The sequence below is a fragment of the Calypte anna genome, chromosome 1, assembly GCF_003957555.1.
Source record: "Calypte anna isolate BGI_N300 chromosome 1, bCalAnn1_v1.p, whole genome shotgun sequence".
Classification (NCBI taxonomy): Eukaryota; Metazoa; Chordata; class Aves; order Apodiformes; family Trochilidae; genus Calypte; species Calypte anna.
In genome coordinates this window covers 190,549,526-190,568,844 of record NC_044244.1, presented here as the reverse complement: position 1 = coordinate 190,568,844, position 19,319 = coordinate 190,549,526, and the positions used below count along the sequence as shown (strand labels likewise).

Sequence of the window (19,319 nt, the reverse complement as noted above, 5' to 3'; positions counted from 1 at the left end):
TTAAGAAGAAAATCAGATATTGTGTTCCTAAGTTTAGGACAGGTTTTAAAAGTCATGGTCATGCCAGCAGGCTGCCACCCTGCTGCTTGAGGAGCTGTACAATCCAATGGTGAATGAGAGTCTGAGACCAGAAGACCTTTGAGCCCCATGCAGGTGAAAAACAAGAGATATAAATACCTTCCCTTCATAAAGATGGAATTAATGTTCAGCATGGGGCTGTGCAAGTGGGACAGTGCAGCAGGCAGGAACACAGTGAGGATCCACATATAGCCTATCATGCTCTCTGTGCTTAGTTTGGTGGTTATGGTGCTCATTAGCAGGCATTTGGTGAAGCAGGGTTTGCCAGGACATGGATGCTCCTTTTGCAGGCTTCTCAGACAGCAGAGATGCTTCTTTCAGCCAAAACCAGCTCCAGTAGAACAGTTCAGAGGATCTAAGCTGGTAAATGGCTTAAGTATTGCACTGAAGGTAGAATTGTTGGTTTGGCTTTTTTTTCCTTTTCCTTCTATACATGGCTTAAACCAGCCATTTTTAGATTGTCCTGGTCAATGGAGGAAACAAAGCAATCTTGAGCAAGTTGAATCCCATCCACTTCAGACACCTCTCCTTTCCAAGCAAGGAAAGCTTGTTTCCTGTCAAGTACAGGTGAAGCATTAAGAACAGAGCTAATATCTGAGGTTTGGGTTTTGGACAGGTGAAGTCACCAGAAAGATTTGTCTGAGTTTGATTTGTTATCATGATATAATCCTGTTTTAGGGCAAGCTTGGACTGAGGATGCAAACTCCTTAAGAGAAAGTTGGGAGCAGTCATGGGCCATCTCAGGGGCAAGGACAGTTCAGATGAACTCTATAAGCTAAATGAAATCTTGTCAGCGTGGTAATTCCCTGCTGCCCTGCAAATATCTGAATGTGCAACTGTCTGCCCAAGCAACTCTTGCACTTATGTCTGGCTTATGTTTCTCAGAGCTGTTAGCAAAGGGTAGCTGGTGCACCAGTTATGTTTCAAGCAGCAAATAATGAGTTGTTAAACAGTCTGACACAACAAATCAAACTCCCCTGACCTCAGTAATGAAGTAAACTGGAGTCTCTGGAGCTCAAACACAATGACCAAGTTTGGGAGGAAGCTTAGTGCAATACATTTGAATGAGGCTTCTGGGGTCTCAAAGGCAGATGAATTTCTTCGAGGGAGTGATCTTGTAGTTGAAACTTTTGAGTAAGCAGCAACAGTGAGAATAAACACTTAATGAGTGAGAAAAAACAGGAATGAGTTAAAGCACAGAGCAATAAAAATGACAAGCAAGCAAGATGCTGCTGTGACTGGTAGCTCCTTTCACAGTGCCTGAGCTGTGGCTGCTGTGCTGGGCAGCATGTTTCTGGACATCTGCTGGCATCCAGGATGAGAGCAAGAAATGTTTGTCAAAAAAGTGTTCAGACTTGAAAATAAAGGATAGATTTATGGGGAAAATTACTTTTGAGCTTTCAAAATTGCATTTGAAAGTCAGTGAAGAGGGACTTGCTAACATGAAAGCTGGATGCAAGCCATACCAGCTATAAGTGCTGATGGATGAGCTGAGACAGGACTGTGGCATTGAGGGGGGCTTTATGATCTGCTCGGCCCTTTCCAATAAACCAAAAGTATGTACAACACCTGTATTAAGCAGCCACATAACTTTGAGCCACATAGGTGGCAGTTAGCATGCTGGTCAAAGCTAAGCACCCTCGGTGCTGCAGAGGGCTGTGCTAATACGGACCTGTGATCTCATTGTACTTGGTGGAAATGTTCATACGTATAAAGCTAAATGTATGTGCAAATGCTGGCAGAGTGGAAAGCATCAGCTGTTTCCAGGAAAACAAGCAACTAGATTTTCTTCAGGATGAGTCGGGCACCATCCTTTGGTTCCTCTGAAAAAAATGACACAAGTAAGGTGCTTGCTGTGAAATACTTTATTTGGCAGAAATAATCAGTGGAGTGAAGTGTGAGAGGTGCATTTGGTGTGCAAGAAGGGTTTATCAGAGGCTGTCAGGCTCTTCCCTGCCCTCTGCACCCAGCTCACAGGTAGACTGATGGCTGCAGACAGTAAGAAGCCCTCACCCCAAGGACAATCCTTTTGCTTTCAATGCTTGTTATATTAAAGCACTGGAAGTACATATTCACATCGCGTTTTTTTATCAGCTTGGACAACATCATCTCAATAAATGTGAAACATATATAAGGTGGAGTTAACCAGTAGACTAATCAGTTAATGTTCTTCCTGGGAAATAGCCAAGAAACAACAAAATTTTGTATTTTTCCATCTGCCAGAGTTTGGAAGCTGGTTTGTTTTAATAAAGACTTGTCATATAAATTTCATGAGCAAGTAATTTCACTTATGTGCAGAGGCCACTTACAGCCATTTAAATACAGCTATGCCAAGAGTTAAAGCTAAAAGGTGCCCAGGAGCTGCAAGCCAGCCACAGATTACTTTCTCTGCAAAAAATGTATTTTTCGAAATCATATCCCATGTCTGAAACCTGCTGTTGGGAGCCCTCATTTTAAACTAATGCATTTGTGATGAGTAGTTTAACTTTGCAAGTTGGCAAGAATAAGGTTTTCTGTGTTATAGGCTGCTGAATATATGGAAAAAATCATAAAGACTTTACCTCCTTCTTCCCAAAATACACAGGATTCTGGCTGGAAATCATGCTTTCACATATTTAATTCCAGAGAGGGATGGGTTTTTTTGTTTTGTTTTTTTTTTTTTAAAGCTGAAGCAGAGAAGTACTCTTTTATGTTGACATGTTTTAAATTTTAATGTTTGTTTCTTTAACTGCCTTTCTGAAGAACTGAGGTTTAATGACCCATTGAAAACTATCAGATGGTCAAATTATAAAAACAGTTGAGTTTAGTTTTTATTGGGAAATGTATGTTGTCTTCTGAACCCAGAAGGTTTGGCAAACACTCATGACCTCTTTGTAGTTAAGGAGATGTCAACCAGCTCCACATATTGGGAAGGCAGGCAGTGAGCAGCTGGGTGAGATGACTGAAGCTGTAGAGAGGAAATTTGTTGGAGTCTTTGGATCAGCCTTTGGCTGAGCTCCTCTTTCAATCTTGTGGCTTCCACCCATCAGTGCTTCATCTCAGGGTCACTAGAACTGCCTTCAGGAGCTAGAGAGAGGGCTTGCTTCATCTTAGGATAGATGCTGCTGTTGGTTGGACTTAAAGTGCAGAAGTTATTCCTCTCTCCAGTGCCTGTGTTGTAACTTCAGACCAGCAGCTCTGCACACAGGAGAGGGAGATGGAATCACAGAAATGTTTTGGATTTTCCCTCTCCCAGGGGAAGTGGTAGATTACCCCACTCTGGAAAGTTTTAAGTCCCAGCTCAGTGGGGTGGTGAGACATACCAGATGTATGTATATAAGCAATAATAATAAAAACAATAATAATAGAAGGGTTGGGCCAAGTGATCCTTGAGGTCCCTTCCAACCTGGCATTCTATAGCTGGAAAAGACCCTGAAGATCATGAAGTCCAACCATTCACCTCCCACTGCCAAGTCCACCACTACAGCATGTCCCTGAGGTGCTAGAAATGGCATGAAAGGTTGCAGACTTGTGGCTTCCAGGGGCTGTCAGCCACAGTGCCAGCTGACTTCGTGCCCTGCATTTCAATCCTCAAGTGCAGGAACAGAAACAAAAATTGCTGGGAGAGGGGAAGCCAAAGGGGGAAGAGCTAAGTGCCCTCTCAGCACTGGTTTTACCCTCTATGTTTTTTTTTTTAAGGTCAAAAAAGTGCTGCTACCAAATGCACAAGTTAAATCTTGATGTGTTTTTTCTTATTCTTTCCTTTGACCTTGTTGTGCCAAAAGCTGCAGATCTGGGACACGGCGGGACAGGAGCGGTTCCGATCCATCACGCAGAGTTATTACCGCAGCGCCAACGCCCTCATCCTCACTTACGACATCACCTGTGAGGAATCCTTCAGGTGTCTGCCCGAGTGGCTGCGAGAAATCGAGCAGTATGCCAGCAACAAGGTCATAACTGTGCTCGTGGGTGAGTGATGGTTGTCCCTAGAGGGGGGTGGGGTGATGAGGGGGTGAGCGCTGGTGGCAGATGGAGGTGTTGGCAGGAGGAGGATGTGGCATCTTTGTGAGCTGGTGGTGCAGGATGCTTGCACTGGTGCAGCAGATCTTGGTGCCAAGCAGAGCTGTAACTGCAGGTGGGTGGAGCTGGTGCCTTAAGGCCCCATTCCTTCCCAAATTACTCCAGGGTGCTGGTAGTGATGGACACCACAGGCACTTCTCAAAGTGTAGCCCTATTTTTGATGTAAGGCTGTTGCATGCAGAGTTGGATACTTCCCCACTGGCTGGTCCCACGTAAGACTAAAGCATTGATAGTGCAGCTACCAACTGAGCTAAGAATAGAGCTGTTTGTTTGTGACTCCCAGCTCAGACCTGTTCAAATACACAAGGATCTTGTTAACCTGGGGTCACCTCTGGGTTGCTGTATTCCATAGCTGTGGGACAGAGTCTTGTCTCAAGCTAGTCAGGATCTGGGAACCAGCTCAGAATGTGATGGTTGGATGGACCATGCCATTGATAGGTGGAGACTGAGCTGGAAGAATGGATATTTTTGCATGTTTTAAAGAAAACTAAAAATAAACATCTGAATGTTATCTTCAACTCAAGCTAAAGCAGGCCTCAGGCCATCTGTTTGCTACAAGCAAGGTGAAGGTTATTTTGCCTTCTCCTGGTTTTCTGTGTTCTGCTATCAGCATCTGATAGGGCCTTTTAAAGGACCAAAGGATTTATAAAGAACAGTGGAAAAATAATGTGGGGAAAGCTAGAGAGCTTCATACTTGCAGAGTCATTATCTCCTCACATAGTTTGTTTCTTAAAAAAAAAAAAACCAAACCTAGAGGATTGTAAAATGTGTTGAAGGTGGCTTTAAAAATCGTTTGAGCTTTACATACCCCAGGGATATTGCAAGTCAGCCTTGGGATTGTGGAGCTTCTGTACCAGAAACTCATTATGGTCTCCAGGAAGAGTATGGCACATGTACAAATGGTGCAGAAATAATTAATAAATCACTAACAATAATGTATCCATGAATTTTTTTAAGGGACATTAAGTCAGTATCAGCATCTATAGCACAAGAGGTAAATGATGTAACAGCCATAAGATAAATATCTTTTTTAAGATGGTGACACCCAGGAACTCTTTCTGTAGAGTGACAGTTTGTTTACAAATATAACTTAGGTGTGTTCTGTGGGTCCATGAAACTGTTTTATCTAGAAAGAGAGGGAATCTTGGACAAGAGGGCAATGCAGTGTGGGTTGCCAGTGGAAGGGTGGTCTTTCTTTCCTATTAGTTCTTACTAAATTGGTGGTAGAAGCAAGGCCAGGAGATGTTTCCCTCTGGACCTGCTACATTCATGGACACAGCCTCCTGTTTTTGCAGGTTATCTTCTTTGTAAGATTAATTTATGGCAAAACCATCATGTTTGAAGTGAAGTGGCTGGCAATAGGGTATAATCATATCAATGCTTGCTTGAGCCTTTAATCAACTTCTCTGCTAAACTGGGCTCTGTGAAGGAAGGGGCTGGTTTCTCACCCCACCTCACTCTGAAAGTGCCTGAGCCTGTCCCCCTCCCATCCTCCACAGCCAAATCCTTCACAGAAATGTTGAAACAGGAAAGCTGCCTTCACGCCAGGCTTGCTTTAGAGCTTGTAATGACATGAGCAATATCATATTTAGCCTCTCGTGCTATAATTGACATTATAAGTACTCATCAGAGCAAGAACAGGAGAATTTTCAATAGATACAATGGAAATGCTTTCATGTTGGTTGATAGCAGTAAACATGCACTGGTGCTAAATTAAAGCTTGAATGTTCACAAGGCATATTCTATTAAATGAGCTGATATTAAATGAACTTGGTTTCACATCAAAACCACTGTCCATGCACAGGTACAACCCCAAATTCCTCTTTATTCTTTATCAAACTCTGTTTCTCTTGTTTTGGAAGTCTAATTCCCTTTCTAAAATCTTTTATCAATGCAGGTAATAAGATTGATTTAGCTGATAAGAGGGAAGTCTCCCAGCAAAGAGCTGCAGAGTTTTCTGAAGCACAGGACATGTACTATCTGGAAACCTCAGCAAAAGAATCGGATAATGTGGAAAAACTCTTCCTGGACTTGGCCTGCAGGTTGATCAGTGAGGCACGACAGAACACCCTTGTGAACAATGTCTCATCCCCCTTACCAGGAGAGGGGAAAAGTATCAGTTACTTGACTTGCTGTAATTTTAATTAAAGAGCTGACATGTAATTTCCCCTTCTGCCATGGGCCAAGAAGATTTTTTTTTTTAATTTTTTTTTTTTTTTTTGGCTGGGATTTATCTACTTGAAGTGTATTCCTGCCACTTTGACCCATCTGATTCTACCCCAAGTCAGGCTGTAGACCTGGAAGCATGGCAGGCTGATGATTCCAGCTGCATGGCAACCTAGCAGAATATACCATGGTTTAAATTTCACATATCTTGCAGTCTCTGGAGCAGGTTAAGAAGAGTAGCACAAATGCTTCATGCAATGCAGACCATGAGCTATTGTGTTTCCTCCAATAGCAGAAACAGAAGCCACTCTTGAAGAAGATATTGGAAAGATCAAAATATCTTTTGCAGAACGATGTGTTTGGTCCTTTTAAAAAATAATTTAAAAACTAAAAACCAACATGAACATTGACTCTGGACTACACTGGCAATATTCTGGGCTGCCAGCGAGTGAGCTCAGGATGTGTACATAGTGTCTGCTCATGCATCTTCATGAAGAACTCTGGTGTTTGAAGAGGTGTTATGTCTCTCATCAACAGGCACTTTCATGAACATGAAATTAAAAAAATCATGTATATCAACATTTTCAAGATTTAAGAAGACATGGATATAACTCATTTGCTCCCTTTGGTGCTAGCAGTTCAGCAAATATTCTGTAGACCAAATGTAGTCTTACTACATTACTGTTCTCTGAATGTGTAACTTAGGCTGGTTAGGAAAAAAACACTAATAAGCACTGTTCATAAAAATAAAAATAAATAAAAAAAATCATTACCTCTTTTTCTAGGCCTGAACATAGTGGGAAAGGACTGTGCTTCTTTGATACCCAACACAGGATGAAAAGACTATCTTGAAATTGAAAAACCAAAAAAAAAAATTAACTGTTCCTTGTCTAATTAGTGATGTCCTAATGTGAAATATTATCCTTGGGAAAGGTTAATTGGAGTTGGGAAAAGTGCACCAGATGTGACCAAATCGTATGCGTGCATGGATTTTGTGTAAGGGTTCAAAGAGAGCACAGTTTGCAGTGGCAGTCTGTGGTATGTCCAGCTTAAAAATAAAGCTTGTGGATACAACTCTTGTTGAAAGGCAAGCATACAGGTTTGTAGAGTTTTGGGGGGTTTTTTTTATGCTAACTGGAAACAGCAATGGGTTGCAAGTGGTATCATTCTGTGCCTGGCCCACCTGGCAGTCACCTTGTGGAGCTGCTCCCCAAGATGCTCTTGAGGGCACCTTCTTGGTGTCCAGTCTCTGCTGAAGTAGCTTTTGGGTTCAGGGCTGTAATTTTACTCAATGCTTTGTACTCCTAATCCCAGACTCTGGTGTATGTGTAACTGTTTAGGCACTTTTCTCTCTCCAAAACCCCTGAGGGGGGGGTACTATGGAGGTTGGTGTGTTACTACACCTCTAGTGCCATACTCGAATAATGCATCGTAAATTTACATGTTGGCATTAAAGTAAAATTGGGAGATAGTGAATGCAACCATGAAATATGATACTCAGAATTTTGAGTTTAATTTAGCTATTATGAATAAATCTCTCCTGGCAATTACATGGCTGTGATATGCTGTAATTTGAAGTTCATCAATTTAATATTATTTGGCTTTTACTAAGGATTATAACAGAACTCTTGTATTTACATAAAAAGCTGCTAGTAAGTACTTCTTTAAAAGAATAATAATTATTTTATTTTATTTTATTTAAGGAAAGCATTATAAAATGCTTTTTCACATTTTCCTGGCAAGACTTCTTTGGGCAGTATCATGTTGTGCCTTTGATCTGTAGTGCAGCGCTGACTCTGTGTGCCAGAGAGGGGAGCATCAGTGTGTCATATGGCCATTTTAAATATTTTCTTGCTATTTTTCACTTTCTTCTTTTATTACTAGTGGTGACAAGGAAGATGTAGAAGTTGTAGTACATGGCTTGCTTATCATTTAGGTAACACTTAGTAAAGAGCTTCTGAGTGAGATAGGGGGGTCCATGTCACCTGTTGTGCTGTCCTGCTCCTTTTCAGTCTCTGCTCATGGTGTAATCCAGAGGCTTTAGAGATGTGAGGGACTTGGTGGCTTCTGCTGTGCTGGGCCATGTGGTGTTACAGCCCTTGCAGCACCACAATATCACCAGAGCAGTGTCTTACTTGAACGTTCCCTAAATTGCCAAATGCAGACTCATTTGAGCTTGTGAAGGCCACCCCAGCTCTGAGACAGACAATTCTGCACAGCTGTTGAGCAGCTGTTCAGAACAAGGCTCAAGGTAACACTCAAGTTAAAAATCAATACTATGTATAATTAATTGATAAAAGTGCTTACTCTCCAGATGTTGGACTTGCCAGCATATAATTGATAAGAAGGAGGGCAAGGCTGCTTGACTGAGTTAATTACAGAGGAAAGAAACTGCCCACTAAAACACCTCAGCCTGATTCCCCAAAGCATCAAAGCTGGGCAGGTGCTTTTCATTCCTGTGGAGAACTACTATAAATTTATTTTAAAGTGCTCCTTGCTTCACTTCAGGAGATTGAATTCTTAAGGTGTTATCATGCCTGAAGAAGCTGAACTGGTCAAATAGCAGAAACCACTAACTTTATTTTATTGGAGATTCACTTTGAGGCTGAAAGGAAACAGTGGTGGTATGTGAAACATTTTATAAGGCCATAAGCCAAAGCTGTAGTTTAAAACTTGCCACTTTTTATGCAGTTAACAAAAACACTACCTGCTGAAGAAATGATGTTTTATTGCAGTAACTCCTTTGTAGGAGTTATTTTTGTATGCCTTTGAATATCTCTCTAGTTGATAATACCCACCTCTTCTTGTAGCACTGAGGGTTTATCTTCTCTTGTACAGTCTGGCTCACTGCTGAAGGCTTCTTACCTAGATGATGAGCTTTATCAACTGCTAGTGACAACTTAGTCCTGTGGCATAGTGGTGGTGTCTTGAAAAATAAAAGGAGATTAAAATAATGCAAATCCCAGTTACCTGGCAATCAGCTCTCCAGCTATAGCCAACACGTTGCTAGATTAATGGATTTTCAAGAACTGTCAGTAAAGTTCAAGACTGTCAGTAAAAGCCTTGTGGTGCTTGCTGGGTCAAGTGTCCAAAAGCCATTCAGAATTGATAAAATGGAGCCAAATTTGACTTGAAATGTTCTCTACTATTAAGAGATCAAAGCAACCTTTTAGTGTGTTTGCTAGATTTCTGTGTGTTTTCAAGGTGATAGATTCACCCTAAAAACAATCTTACTTTTGGGTGAATATTATTTTTTTCTAGTTGTTCCATAATATGAGACCTTGTCTTGAGATTTTTTAGCACAATCAATACCTTCAAGCAGAAGCCAGTATCAGTTTGTTGACAGATGTTTATCTAGCAAACCTGCTTACAGAGTTGAGTAAAAGCATCATCTGAAAACTGGATGGTGTAAACTCTGCTTTCCAGTTCAACCACTGGGTTGGATTTGGGGTGATCTTGGGGAACCACCACATGTCCTGTGCTTCAGGTCTCTATATGTGAAGTACTCGTGGTGTAAATATCCAACACTGCATACCAGCAAGTTTGCTGGGACAAGCCATGACTCCCTTCTGTTCCTATCCGTGTTTCCCATGAGGAGCCAAGTGCTAGGAAAAAACAGCTCTTCAGGTTCAAGAGTTATAATGGGAAAACTGATTATATAAACTCTGTAATTAACGGGACACTGGGTGCCTCTTCCTACCTCTAACACTGAAGTCCTGATCTGCCCTACAGGTAAGTTGTTTGGGTGTGCAGTCAGATCCGTGTTGGTGCTGAATGCCAAATGGCTTTTGTGATCATTTTTTACTGAAAACCACACATGATAAAATGTCTGGCAAGATGCTTTGGTCTTTGCTGTAGAACACATAAAACACCCCTTAAAAATCTCTGAGCCTGCTGGTGCTGTTTGTCTTTTTGGAAATAGTTCTATTGGTAACAGTTGGCTCCTGCTAGTCTAGGTTTAGCAGTTAATTGAATTCCTATTGAATTCCTTCAGCATCAGTAACAACAGCAGCAGACTGAGGCTGACAAAGGAGACAGTGATTTGAAAAGAGGCAAAGTCAAAATTAGTGATGCAGAAGCATGGTGGGTGCATGCACATGGGACATCAGGCTTTCCCTAAGCTTTTTCTGACAAGGGATGCAATCAGTTATAGTCAAACCCACTGGGTTTTGCTTTGTTCACTGTCCCTAAGGATGGCTGTTTGTTCAGCTGCTTTTCTACTTGTCTTTTCAGTGTGAGGAACTGTCTATAAATCAGGGTAAGATGTTGAGCTGGCATGATTTCTGTGGTCTGAGATGGATTTCAATTGGAAAATAGGTGAAACTCTGCAGCTATTGAAAGAGTCTGAGCAAAGATGCAGGATACATTGCCCTTTGGGGACCTATGGGACCATGGTGATTGGATGTGGCTGGAGGCACTGTCACAGAAACCCTCTCCTGGCTGTGGGGCAGACTCAGGGCTCTAGATAGCCCTTTGTGCAAGGGGAAAGATGAATGTGTGAACCAGAGAATACAAAGTAAGGAGATGGTTCTACTCACTCAGGATTTGCTGAATCCCATTGTCCTTTTAAAAATGCATCCATGACATAGATTTTGATTGCTCTGGACTTTCATAAGGGATGCTTTGTGTTTGAATCTCACCTGAAATTCTTCTGCATTTTTTTTACTTGCAATATCCTAGCACCCAATATCCTTATCCAGGCTGCTCCTACCTTTTGGGTGTTAAAGGTGTTTCTAGAGGACGCTTGATGAATCTGTAGTGACCAAGTATGGAAACTCTCTGAAACATCGTACATAAGGGCTCACCAGAAAACCCACTGGAGCCAAAGGAAATACTCTAATCAGTTGGGTGAAAACCTAGTGAAAAGTGTACTAATAAATGTTTTCTTCCTCTGTATATAAACTTTATTTGCTTATCTGAACAACTTTGGCTCTTGACACCACCCTTTTGCCTCTCATCAAGTCTGTTGCTGTGGATCATAGCTGCTCTAGTCACTGTTCACAAGCAGCAAAGACTCATTGCTTTGTAGGACAGTCCTGTCTTCTTATGACCATGAGTGGTGGGGAAACATTAGCTTGATTTCCTACAAGCAATTAGTTGCATCTTCAGCAGCCTCCACTGGAATGGGCCATGTCTTTGAAACGTGATCACCCACTCGAGCTGTAGTTAAATGTACCATAAAGGTTACAGGTCTCTCATCTGCCTCAGTTTAGGGTTTATCTTGGCTGGGAAAATAGACAACAAGGGTAATCAGGCTGACTGTGATGCAAGGCTCCTAAAGTAGCCTGCTGTGTTGCTCTGACTTGCCTTGCTAATCACCACCTCACTAAACTGACCCAAAGTCTTCTTGGCTGTACTGTATTATATCCAGCTGAGATAGATTGCTGGCTGTCATCACCCAGGGATGCCATCACACCCTACCCCCTCATGTCAATGAGTGGTAACTTAAACCAGAAATAAAAACTGCCATGTGAATTGAGGGTGTTTTGATCTTTTTCCAGGGAGCTACAGATCCAGGATGAAAAAAAGCTCACTTCTAATTCTTGCCCCTCCAAATACAGTCAGATGGGTAACTGGGAAAGATAACCCAGCTGTAGCAGACACTAGGAACAACTGGAATTTAGGTTGTAAATGTTGTCAGTGAAAAATCAGACTGGTTTGGAGAGTATAGCCAGGGTTAACAGCTCAGCTCATGCTTGTCTGTCTGGATAAACAGGAGCTGGCTGTACTGTACTCGGAGATTGTCTCTGTTTTCACAGTGATAACTAGCTATTAGCACTTTCTGCATGTGATAATATTTGTTGAACCAGTTACCCTTTTCCAGCAAGCTCAGAAGGTAATTTTAGCTCTGGCTAGTGCTAAAATTAAACTCAAGAAGCAAATGCCACCTTTGCATTTGCACCTTTGCTTTTTCAGCTACTGCTTATCTTGGGGTGACATTCCCAAGGACATGCAGCGTGGTGGTGTCCCTGTAGAGCATCTTCTGGAGTCCAGCCCTAGTCCTCAGGCACCTGACATGGCCAAAACCTGTGTCAGTCATGGCTGTAGCTGTGAATGGTTCCCTGAGGGACAGGGAATGTTAGAAGTACCCTTATTCTTTCACAGTCAGTGATCAAGGGTGTTGGTGTGTCTGGTGTCTCATGAATGCAAACCTTGGAGCTCTTCAAATGCAAATTTCTTTATCATCCATCAATCCATCCTTCCCAATACTGCTCATGCCTCAAGCCCTGTGGAGGTCTCAGACTGGGAACAGTCATGGTGCATGACCCACTGGATCTGGCTGCTGCTTTAGCAAGAAGGAAGAGCATCTATGGCTCATCTTCTCTGCCACCTCCAGTTTCTTACTATGAACATAAACCTAACTAATTTGATAAGTATATTCTCAGCCAGGGCATCCTGTAAGGAATCTTTCATTTCTGGGACCAATATCAGATGTTAAGAATCAATGGGGTTTGGTGCAAGTGAATAAATCTCCAGTGAGAGACTGGGGGCTGCTCTTTATCCAGGGAGTCTTTGGGCCCTGTGGAGGTGGAGTCATCCTGAGCTCTCACTTGGGTGGCAGTGGGAATATCTCAGAGGTTTGGGTTGCATCACTGGCACAAGCTTTAGTAAATGTAAGGGCCACAGTGTCCCCAGCATCAAGCCTTTGTGGAGGGGAAAGCAGAGAAGAGGAGAATACTGCTTTGACATTTTAGTGGAGTGAGGATAAAGATGTTGGGCTATGGCAGGCAGAGTGGCTGCGGGGTCAGGCACTGCCATTGCCTCAACCCTTGCAGATGATGTGAAAGAAAGCCCCCCCATACAGTCAGCACCAGAGGGGGAAAACTAACTTAATCCCACATTGTTGGAGGAGAAAAAGCTACCTAATGAGAAGATGGAGTAAGTCCAGTGTTTATTGCTGTGCTGGTTTGGAGTGACAAGTATGTCTTTGGGTATTAGAGAAGTAGCTTAAAATGTGCCATAGTTTTTAGCATAATAAGATGCACTGCAGATATGTCACATCCATTTTATTCCCCACAGCTGTTTACAAAAGGGAAAAAAAATATAAAACCCCTGAGATTGGAGCAGCTGCAGTCACTCAGCTGTCAATATGGGACAAGTCTCTTTCTGTTCCTCTTTTATTTCTACTTCCCTCTGTACTGCTGCACATATTTGGCTGTTCTGTGAATTTGCAGATCATGAGGTTTTTTTTTTTTCCAAACTGCCTTTGATCTATACAGAAAGACTCACCCAGCTCTCATTTGAATTCATTAATACTTTGAGTAGGCATTTTAATTTTATGTTTACTGGCTTGTTTCCCTTTGTAATGTAATCTATCTGACAAGTTCTCATGCTCTGCATTACCTTTCAGTTTCTGAGTCTAAAACATTTCCTCTTTCCTGAGGGCTATGATCATTTTTAGAGATGTTGTAAAGTCATCTCCCTCTCTTCTGAAGAAAACCTGAATTAATCTCAGGTTTTATTACTAGCAGATCAGTACTGAAGTACATAATTTTTTTTACAGCATGAAAACAGTATGTTTTATATCATCAAGTACAGTTTGAACTGCAGTTTAAAAACCTTCTTAGGCTCTAAAAGCAGCAATTTGTTTGCAACTTCCATGCCAGGGAAGTCACAGCATTAAAGGAATTTCCTGAGTTGGAGTTTTTTTCCCCACAAAGTTTTGCTGTCTTTTCCTCAACAATTGTGACTTTAGCACAATGTACAGAATTTTAGCAAAAACCCTGATTCCTAAACATGTGGCCAGGACAATGAGGAGAGGATGTGTTTCTTGTTGATCAAGCACAAGCATTTTGGTGGATAAAATGCACTATAGTTGGTCAGACCATTGGTCTGGGGTAGTTGCTGGGGTAGTGAGGCCTTTGGGAAGGGTACAGGTGTTAACAAATCACCAAACTGTGAATCATTTGGCTGTCAGAAGCATTTGGCTTGTCTGGGTTTCTTTTTTAAGTTCTTGTGGTCAAGTGTGATACAATGGAGTTGAGAAAGGAATGTATTTTGGATGACCAGGATGATGAATGTATGATGCTTCATGTTTACTTGTAATGTCCTTTTTTATACTTAGAAATTGATCACATATGTATCTGTATGTAAATAAATGTTTCATCCTTTCCACTTGGTGTTTAAAGTGTTTGATTTGTTTGGTTTTTGATCTGAACTGCAAAGCAAAGCAGCCTTAAAAACAGATTCACTTGATGTGGCAGGATCTGACCAACAAATGAATGTCTGCTAAGGATTTTCTGCTTGGGTTGAGCATACCAAGGCTCTCACAGCAGTGGGAACTCCGAAGAAGAGCAGAAGTAGAGCTGCTGTCCGTGGGAGCAATGTCCCTTTGTACTAGAACAGAAGAAAAATTGTATTCAGATTCATACAAAATGATAGCAAAGTTTGAGATGCCAAAGAAATGCCAACATCAGTCACTAGAGGGTGGTCTTTGACAGAGCTACCATCTTCACTCACCCTCCTTGCAACACCATCTATAGTTTAACCTATAGATGGTTAAACTCTGATCCTAGCAAGATGCCCAGTTTGAGTTGGATGAAGGTGATAGGTGGGTGCTCCATTTCATATCTTTTACTCTTTGTCCTGGTCTCTGGGTTTGTTGGGGTTTTTTCTGTTAGTGGTGTCTGGTTTGTTTGTTTGTTTGTTTGTTTGTGGGGTTTTTGTTTGTTCTGGGTTTTTTTGTGTTCTTTTGTTTGTTTGTTTTTTCTTCTCTTCAGCCTTCAACTTGGTCTTTTCATGCTCATAGAACTCCTCTGGAGTTCCCCAATGCCCTGCCTTCCTGAGGGCCTAGAATCTTTCTTGATCTCTTCCATTTTAGGCCTTTAATCTTTAGGTCAATACATGAAGTTTGTGCTCTGACTCATTCTGGGGATCAGGTTTCTTCCCCTTTTGCTCCACATCAAAGACCACTTCTGCTAACATTTACACTGAGAAATGAGCTGTGAAGCCTGAAGATGCCATGTGTCTTTTATTGCCTCTTCCACTGACCTTGAAGCTCCTTCCTTGGTAAATGTCTGACATGAAGGCTGGGCCATCTGCTCTGTGCTCCCCAGGAACCTGGCAGCTTGAGTCTGTGTGAAAACAGAGAGGTATTTGGAGAGGGAAATGTCCCTGTATGCTTCTAGGTAGGAAGTGGGGAAAGGGAAGAAAACACCCTTAGAGCTCAGGTAACTTGGGAATGGAGTGTTGACTGAAAGAGAGAAGGGCTGGAGTGTGTTGCCTGTGGGGGTGATGGCTGGAAAGACCCAGCTCTTCCTGGGAAAAGAGAAGTGGCAGGTGAAGTGACAGCTCCTAATGCAAGGACCATGTAAAGGGTGGGATGTGCAAACTTCTCCTTGTTCAGCAGGTGCAGCAGCAAGGGCACAGCCTGTGCCAGGCTTTGCTGAGGGTAACAGGGTGCCCTCCTGTAAAGATGGAACAAACTGTCCAGAGAAAGAAATCCAAGACTGACAGACTACAGGAGCAAACCCAAGGCTGTTTACTGCCTCTCCTCCACCTTCTGATATACAAAGTCTCCCTGCTGAGTACTTGGGGAGCTGTGCCCAGAAGATGTCATCTTACTGACAGGGGCCTGTCACACAACAGTACTTTTTGGTCTCACTCTGTGTGCTGTCCTCTTGCACAAAGCACAGGAGATCTGACTGCCCTGCATTAATTTCAATGGTATCATACAGACAGTCCTACCTAATTTAAAATCTAGTCTTGATTTATGGATTTCTATGCATAGGGAATCAACCACAAACCCAGTATGCATTTTCAGGAGTTTTATTACCTCCAGAATTAAACATGCTGAGCTTTATTCTTTTTGTACAAACCAGTAATTATATCAGCTTGCACCAAAGCTATCACTCACCATAGTATGTGGAACTTTTTTTTCCAGCATCACTCATGCTGGAAAAACATTTAATGTCAAGATGCTGTCAGGTGTATGATGTAGAAATTCTGGCAGTGTTTCATTGCTACTGCATCAAGTCTCTAGTGCATCACTTGGATCAGGTCTAACCTGCATGATAATTGGGTGCTTGTCCAGTTACCATAAAGGAGTGCTTAAAGAGCCTGTGATACTGTCGTCTCCTATTACATGGGAGACTGTAGTAGAAAATAATAGTTTCAAGCTTGATTTGTTTGAGCACTGATGTCTTAAAAATGCTTTCAATGCTATCTTCCCCATGCTCAGTGATATGGGTATGAGTAATGTTGCCTTCCTCTTTATTTCTTCTATGCTCAGTGATTTGGGGATGAATAATTCTGTCTTCCTCTTTATTTCTTCAACGTTAAGTTGCAGACACAGATTGACCATTTCCAGTCAAGCTACATGTCTTACTCCTTTTCCACTTGCCCCTAACATAGATTAATCAAGTAGGATTTTATCTGCAATTTTTATTTTTTTTAATAGACATAGTATTGGAAAATGCAGGTAGAGGCACAGACTTGTTCCTGGGATTCCCCCCAAAGCCCTGCACTATCCTGACTGAAGGAGCCCTGGTGACTTGCTGGTGCTGGGACCTGCTGCCAAGAGCAGGGTTAAAGCTCAGCTGGGCAAGTTATCATCAGCTGGAAAGTCTGATCTTGTCATCATGGCCCTTTGGATCGCTGTATCCCACACAGCACAGCATTGCCATGTTCTGCCAGGGAGGCACAACACTTAGCAAGTGACCCTGCGCACAGGGATGCTGCTTGGAGTTACTTTAGTCATCAAATTATTGTTTAATTTTGCCAAAATTTGCACCTTTTTTTTCCTGTAACTGAGTGTCCCTTTTTCTTCTGTCTATGCCTAGTATCCAGGGATTGCTAGGAATCTGGACTTGGACTTGTAAGGAGATCTGAGCCTCTTGCCCCCACCACCTGCTTTTACAGTGCCCTTAAACACCAGGTAGAACATTTTGGTTATGCTTAAATTGTTTTGCTGGGCAGGACAATAAGGAGACAAGAGGGTTTGCTGGTGAAGATATTCCAGTGATATCCAGAGCCAGGTTACACGCTCTTTTAATGTAGAGCAAGTGTCCTGTATGGGGCAAGACAGTAGACAAGGTGTGCATGTATAAAATGGGATTAATTGTAAAACGGTATAAACCAGAATACATGAGTGTTAGGATGTTAGGGTAACAAAACAAGGTGTTAAGAGTAACAAACTAGAAGGTACCTTAACAATTAAATATGCAAATAACTGAATATCCCTGTAACTGTTACACAAAAACTAATTGAGTACTTGCAAATTACTTAAAAGGTCTTATACCAGTTCTAGAACAACAATTACAGTAATGTCTATAGGCAATGTGATAAAGATTACAATCTTTCTTCTGTTTAGAAGTATTCTGAAGTCCTAAATTAAGAATTCATATAGAGGGACTTAATACTGCTTATCTTTTTATGGCCAGGTGTCTCTTTGCTCTCAGCCTCTTGAGGAGAAACCACTCGAGCAGGAGTCCCTGCTGGAGGGGAAAAGGTTCAACACAATTTCTAGGGGAAGTGTACAGGAGCCTCTTTATTCCAGAGATGGGATTAGCCTTTGATGGAATAAAGTGGTTGGCTCCTGTCATTTAATTACTTAGCCATACCTCCAAAGTCCTCTATTGGAGAACAAAAGGAAAACAGGGAAAGCCAAGAAACCCCTTTCCCTCATTGTAAAATTTTTTCATTTCTGTCTGTTCTCTTTGCTCTTTGCTCAGCCTAGCTGGAGCCAGGCTGGGCTCATGTTTTTCAACACAGGAGAGCAGCTGGTGCCACAGATACCAACTTGGCCTTCTCTGAGTACTTTCAGATTGTTACCAGCTCAGTCTGCTATGCCCTTTGATTTCTGTGGAAACTGTGGAGACCCTCCAGCTCCAGAGTGAGGGCAGTGAAGATGAGAGACAGTGTGAAACTGTGAGGCAAAGAGCAATTGAATCCTCAAAGGAAACTGAGGTAGGCCCACTGAGACAGAGCATCCTGCTACAGTTAATCTTTCAACTTGTGCCTCAATTTCCTTGAGTAGAGAGTAGTGGAAAAAAACACACAGAACACCACTGACTGCTGTGGAAATCTTTGTAAGGTGAATTCACCTGTGCAGAACTCACTGTGTAGCCACCAGGAACTGTTTTCTCCATTCAGCCTGCAGGAACACCTGCAACTTCAGCACAGTCACAGCCTCAGTTGGAGAGGCTGCAGAAAAGTGTCTTTGATTTCAAATACTCTTATTCCTCCTATCCCTCAAGGAGAAATATACGTGATTAAAAGGTGCAGAACTCAGGGGAGAGACAGAGAAACTGAAAATGTTTACCTATATGTTCAGCAAGGGTGATCCTTTCTAAAAAAAGTAGGGAAAGGACTAAGTGGTGAGAGAGTAGCTGCCCTCCTATGTCCCTGAGTGTCCTGAAGAGCAGGTAGATTTATTTTACAGAAAAGCCATGAAGGCAAATAAAGATTACAGCTCAAGTTCCAGAGGTCTATTTTTTTCATCCAACCCACACATGGTTTCCATCAGCTGTCTTTGGCAGGTCCTGCTGGTTTGTGTTCCTGCCCAGGGAGGTAGATACAGAGAGACCCAGTGAACATAGTGTTGGAGAAGCCTTTCAGAGTCAACTCTAAAAGTGGTGTCTTCATCACCTGCAAGTAAAGTGTTTCAGCTGTCAGTATTGATACAGTCTGAATAAATCATGTAGTCTCCCTGTCACCAGTAATGATGTAAATGGTGCATATTTATTCTATGCTACACACACACACACACAAAAAGACAGCGGATAATTTTAGGCCCACTTCTGGTTCTACAAGTCAGCATTTTCAGGCTGATGAGATCCTGTGCCATCACATCCTTTTCCTACAGCCTCTTACAGAACCTGACCAACAAGCCTGCAGCAGTAGCTCCAAGATTTCTGTTCAATGATCCTCCTCCATACAGCTGTTCTCTGGGTGGGGGACATGAAGACCCCAAAGCAAGGAAGAGGACAGAAACTGCTGGGAATGTGCTGCTAGCAGCCTTCAGCTTGGAAAAGCCTAAAGGAAAAGTGGGAGCTTGCTACCAACCTCTCAGGACG

General features: G+C 42.2%; 1 protein-coding gene across 2 annotated transcripts in view; it reads left to right on the top strand.

Moving 5' to 3' along the window:
• Positions 1 to 14,418, top strand: part of RAB30 (RAB30, member RAS oncogene family) — a 49,030-nt gene extending 34,612 nt beyond the window's left edge. For both annotated transcript variants that reach the window (XM_030469541.1, XM_030469540.1), the window contains exons 4-5: positions 3,843 to 4,026; positions 6,035 to 14,418. In XM_030469541.1, coding sequence (XP_030325401.1) covers positions 3,843 to 4,026; positions 6,035 to 6,285 — 435 coding nt within the window. In that variant the 3' untranslated portion in view covers positions 6,286 to 14,418. The remainder of the gene's footprint in view (positions 1 to 3,842; positions 4,027 to 6,034) is intronic.
• The last annotated feature ends 4,901 nt before the right edge of the window (positions 14,419 to 19,319 follow it).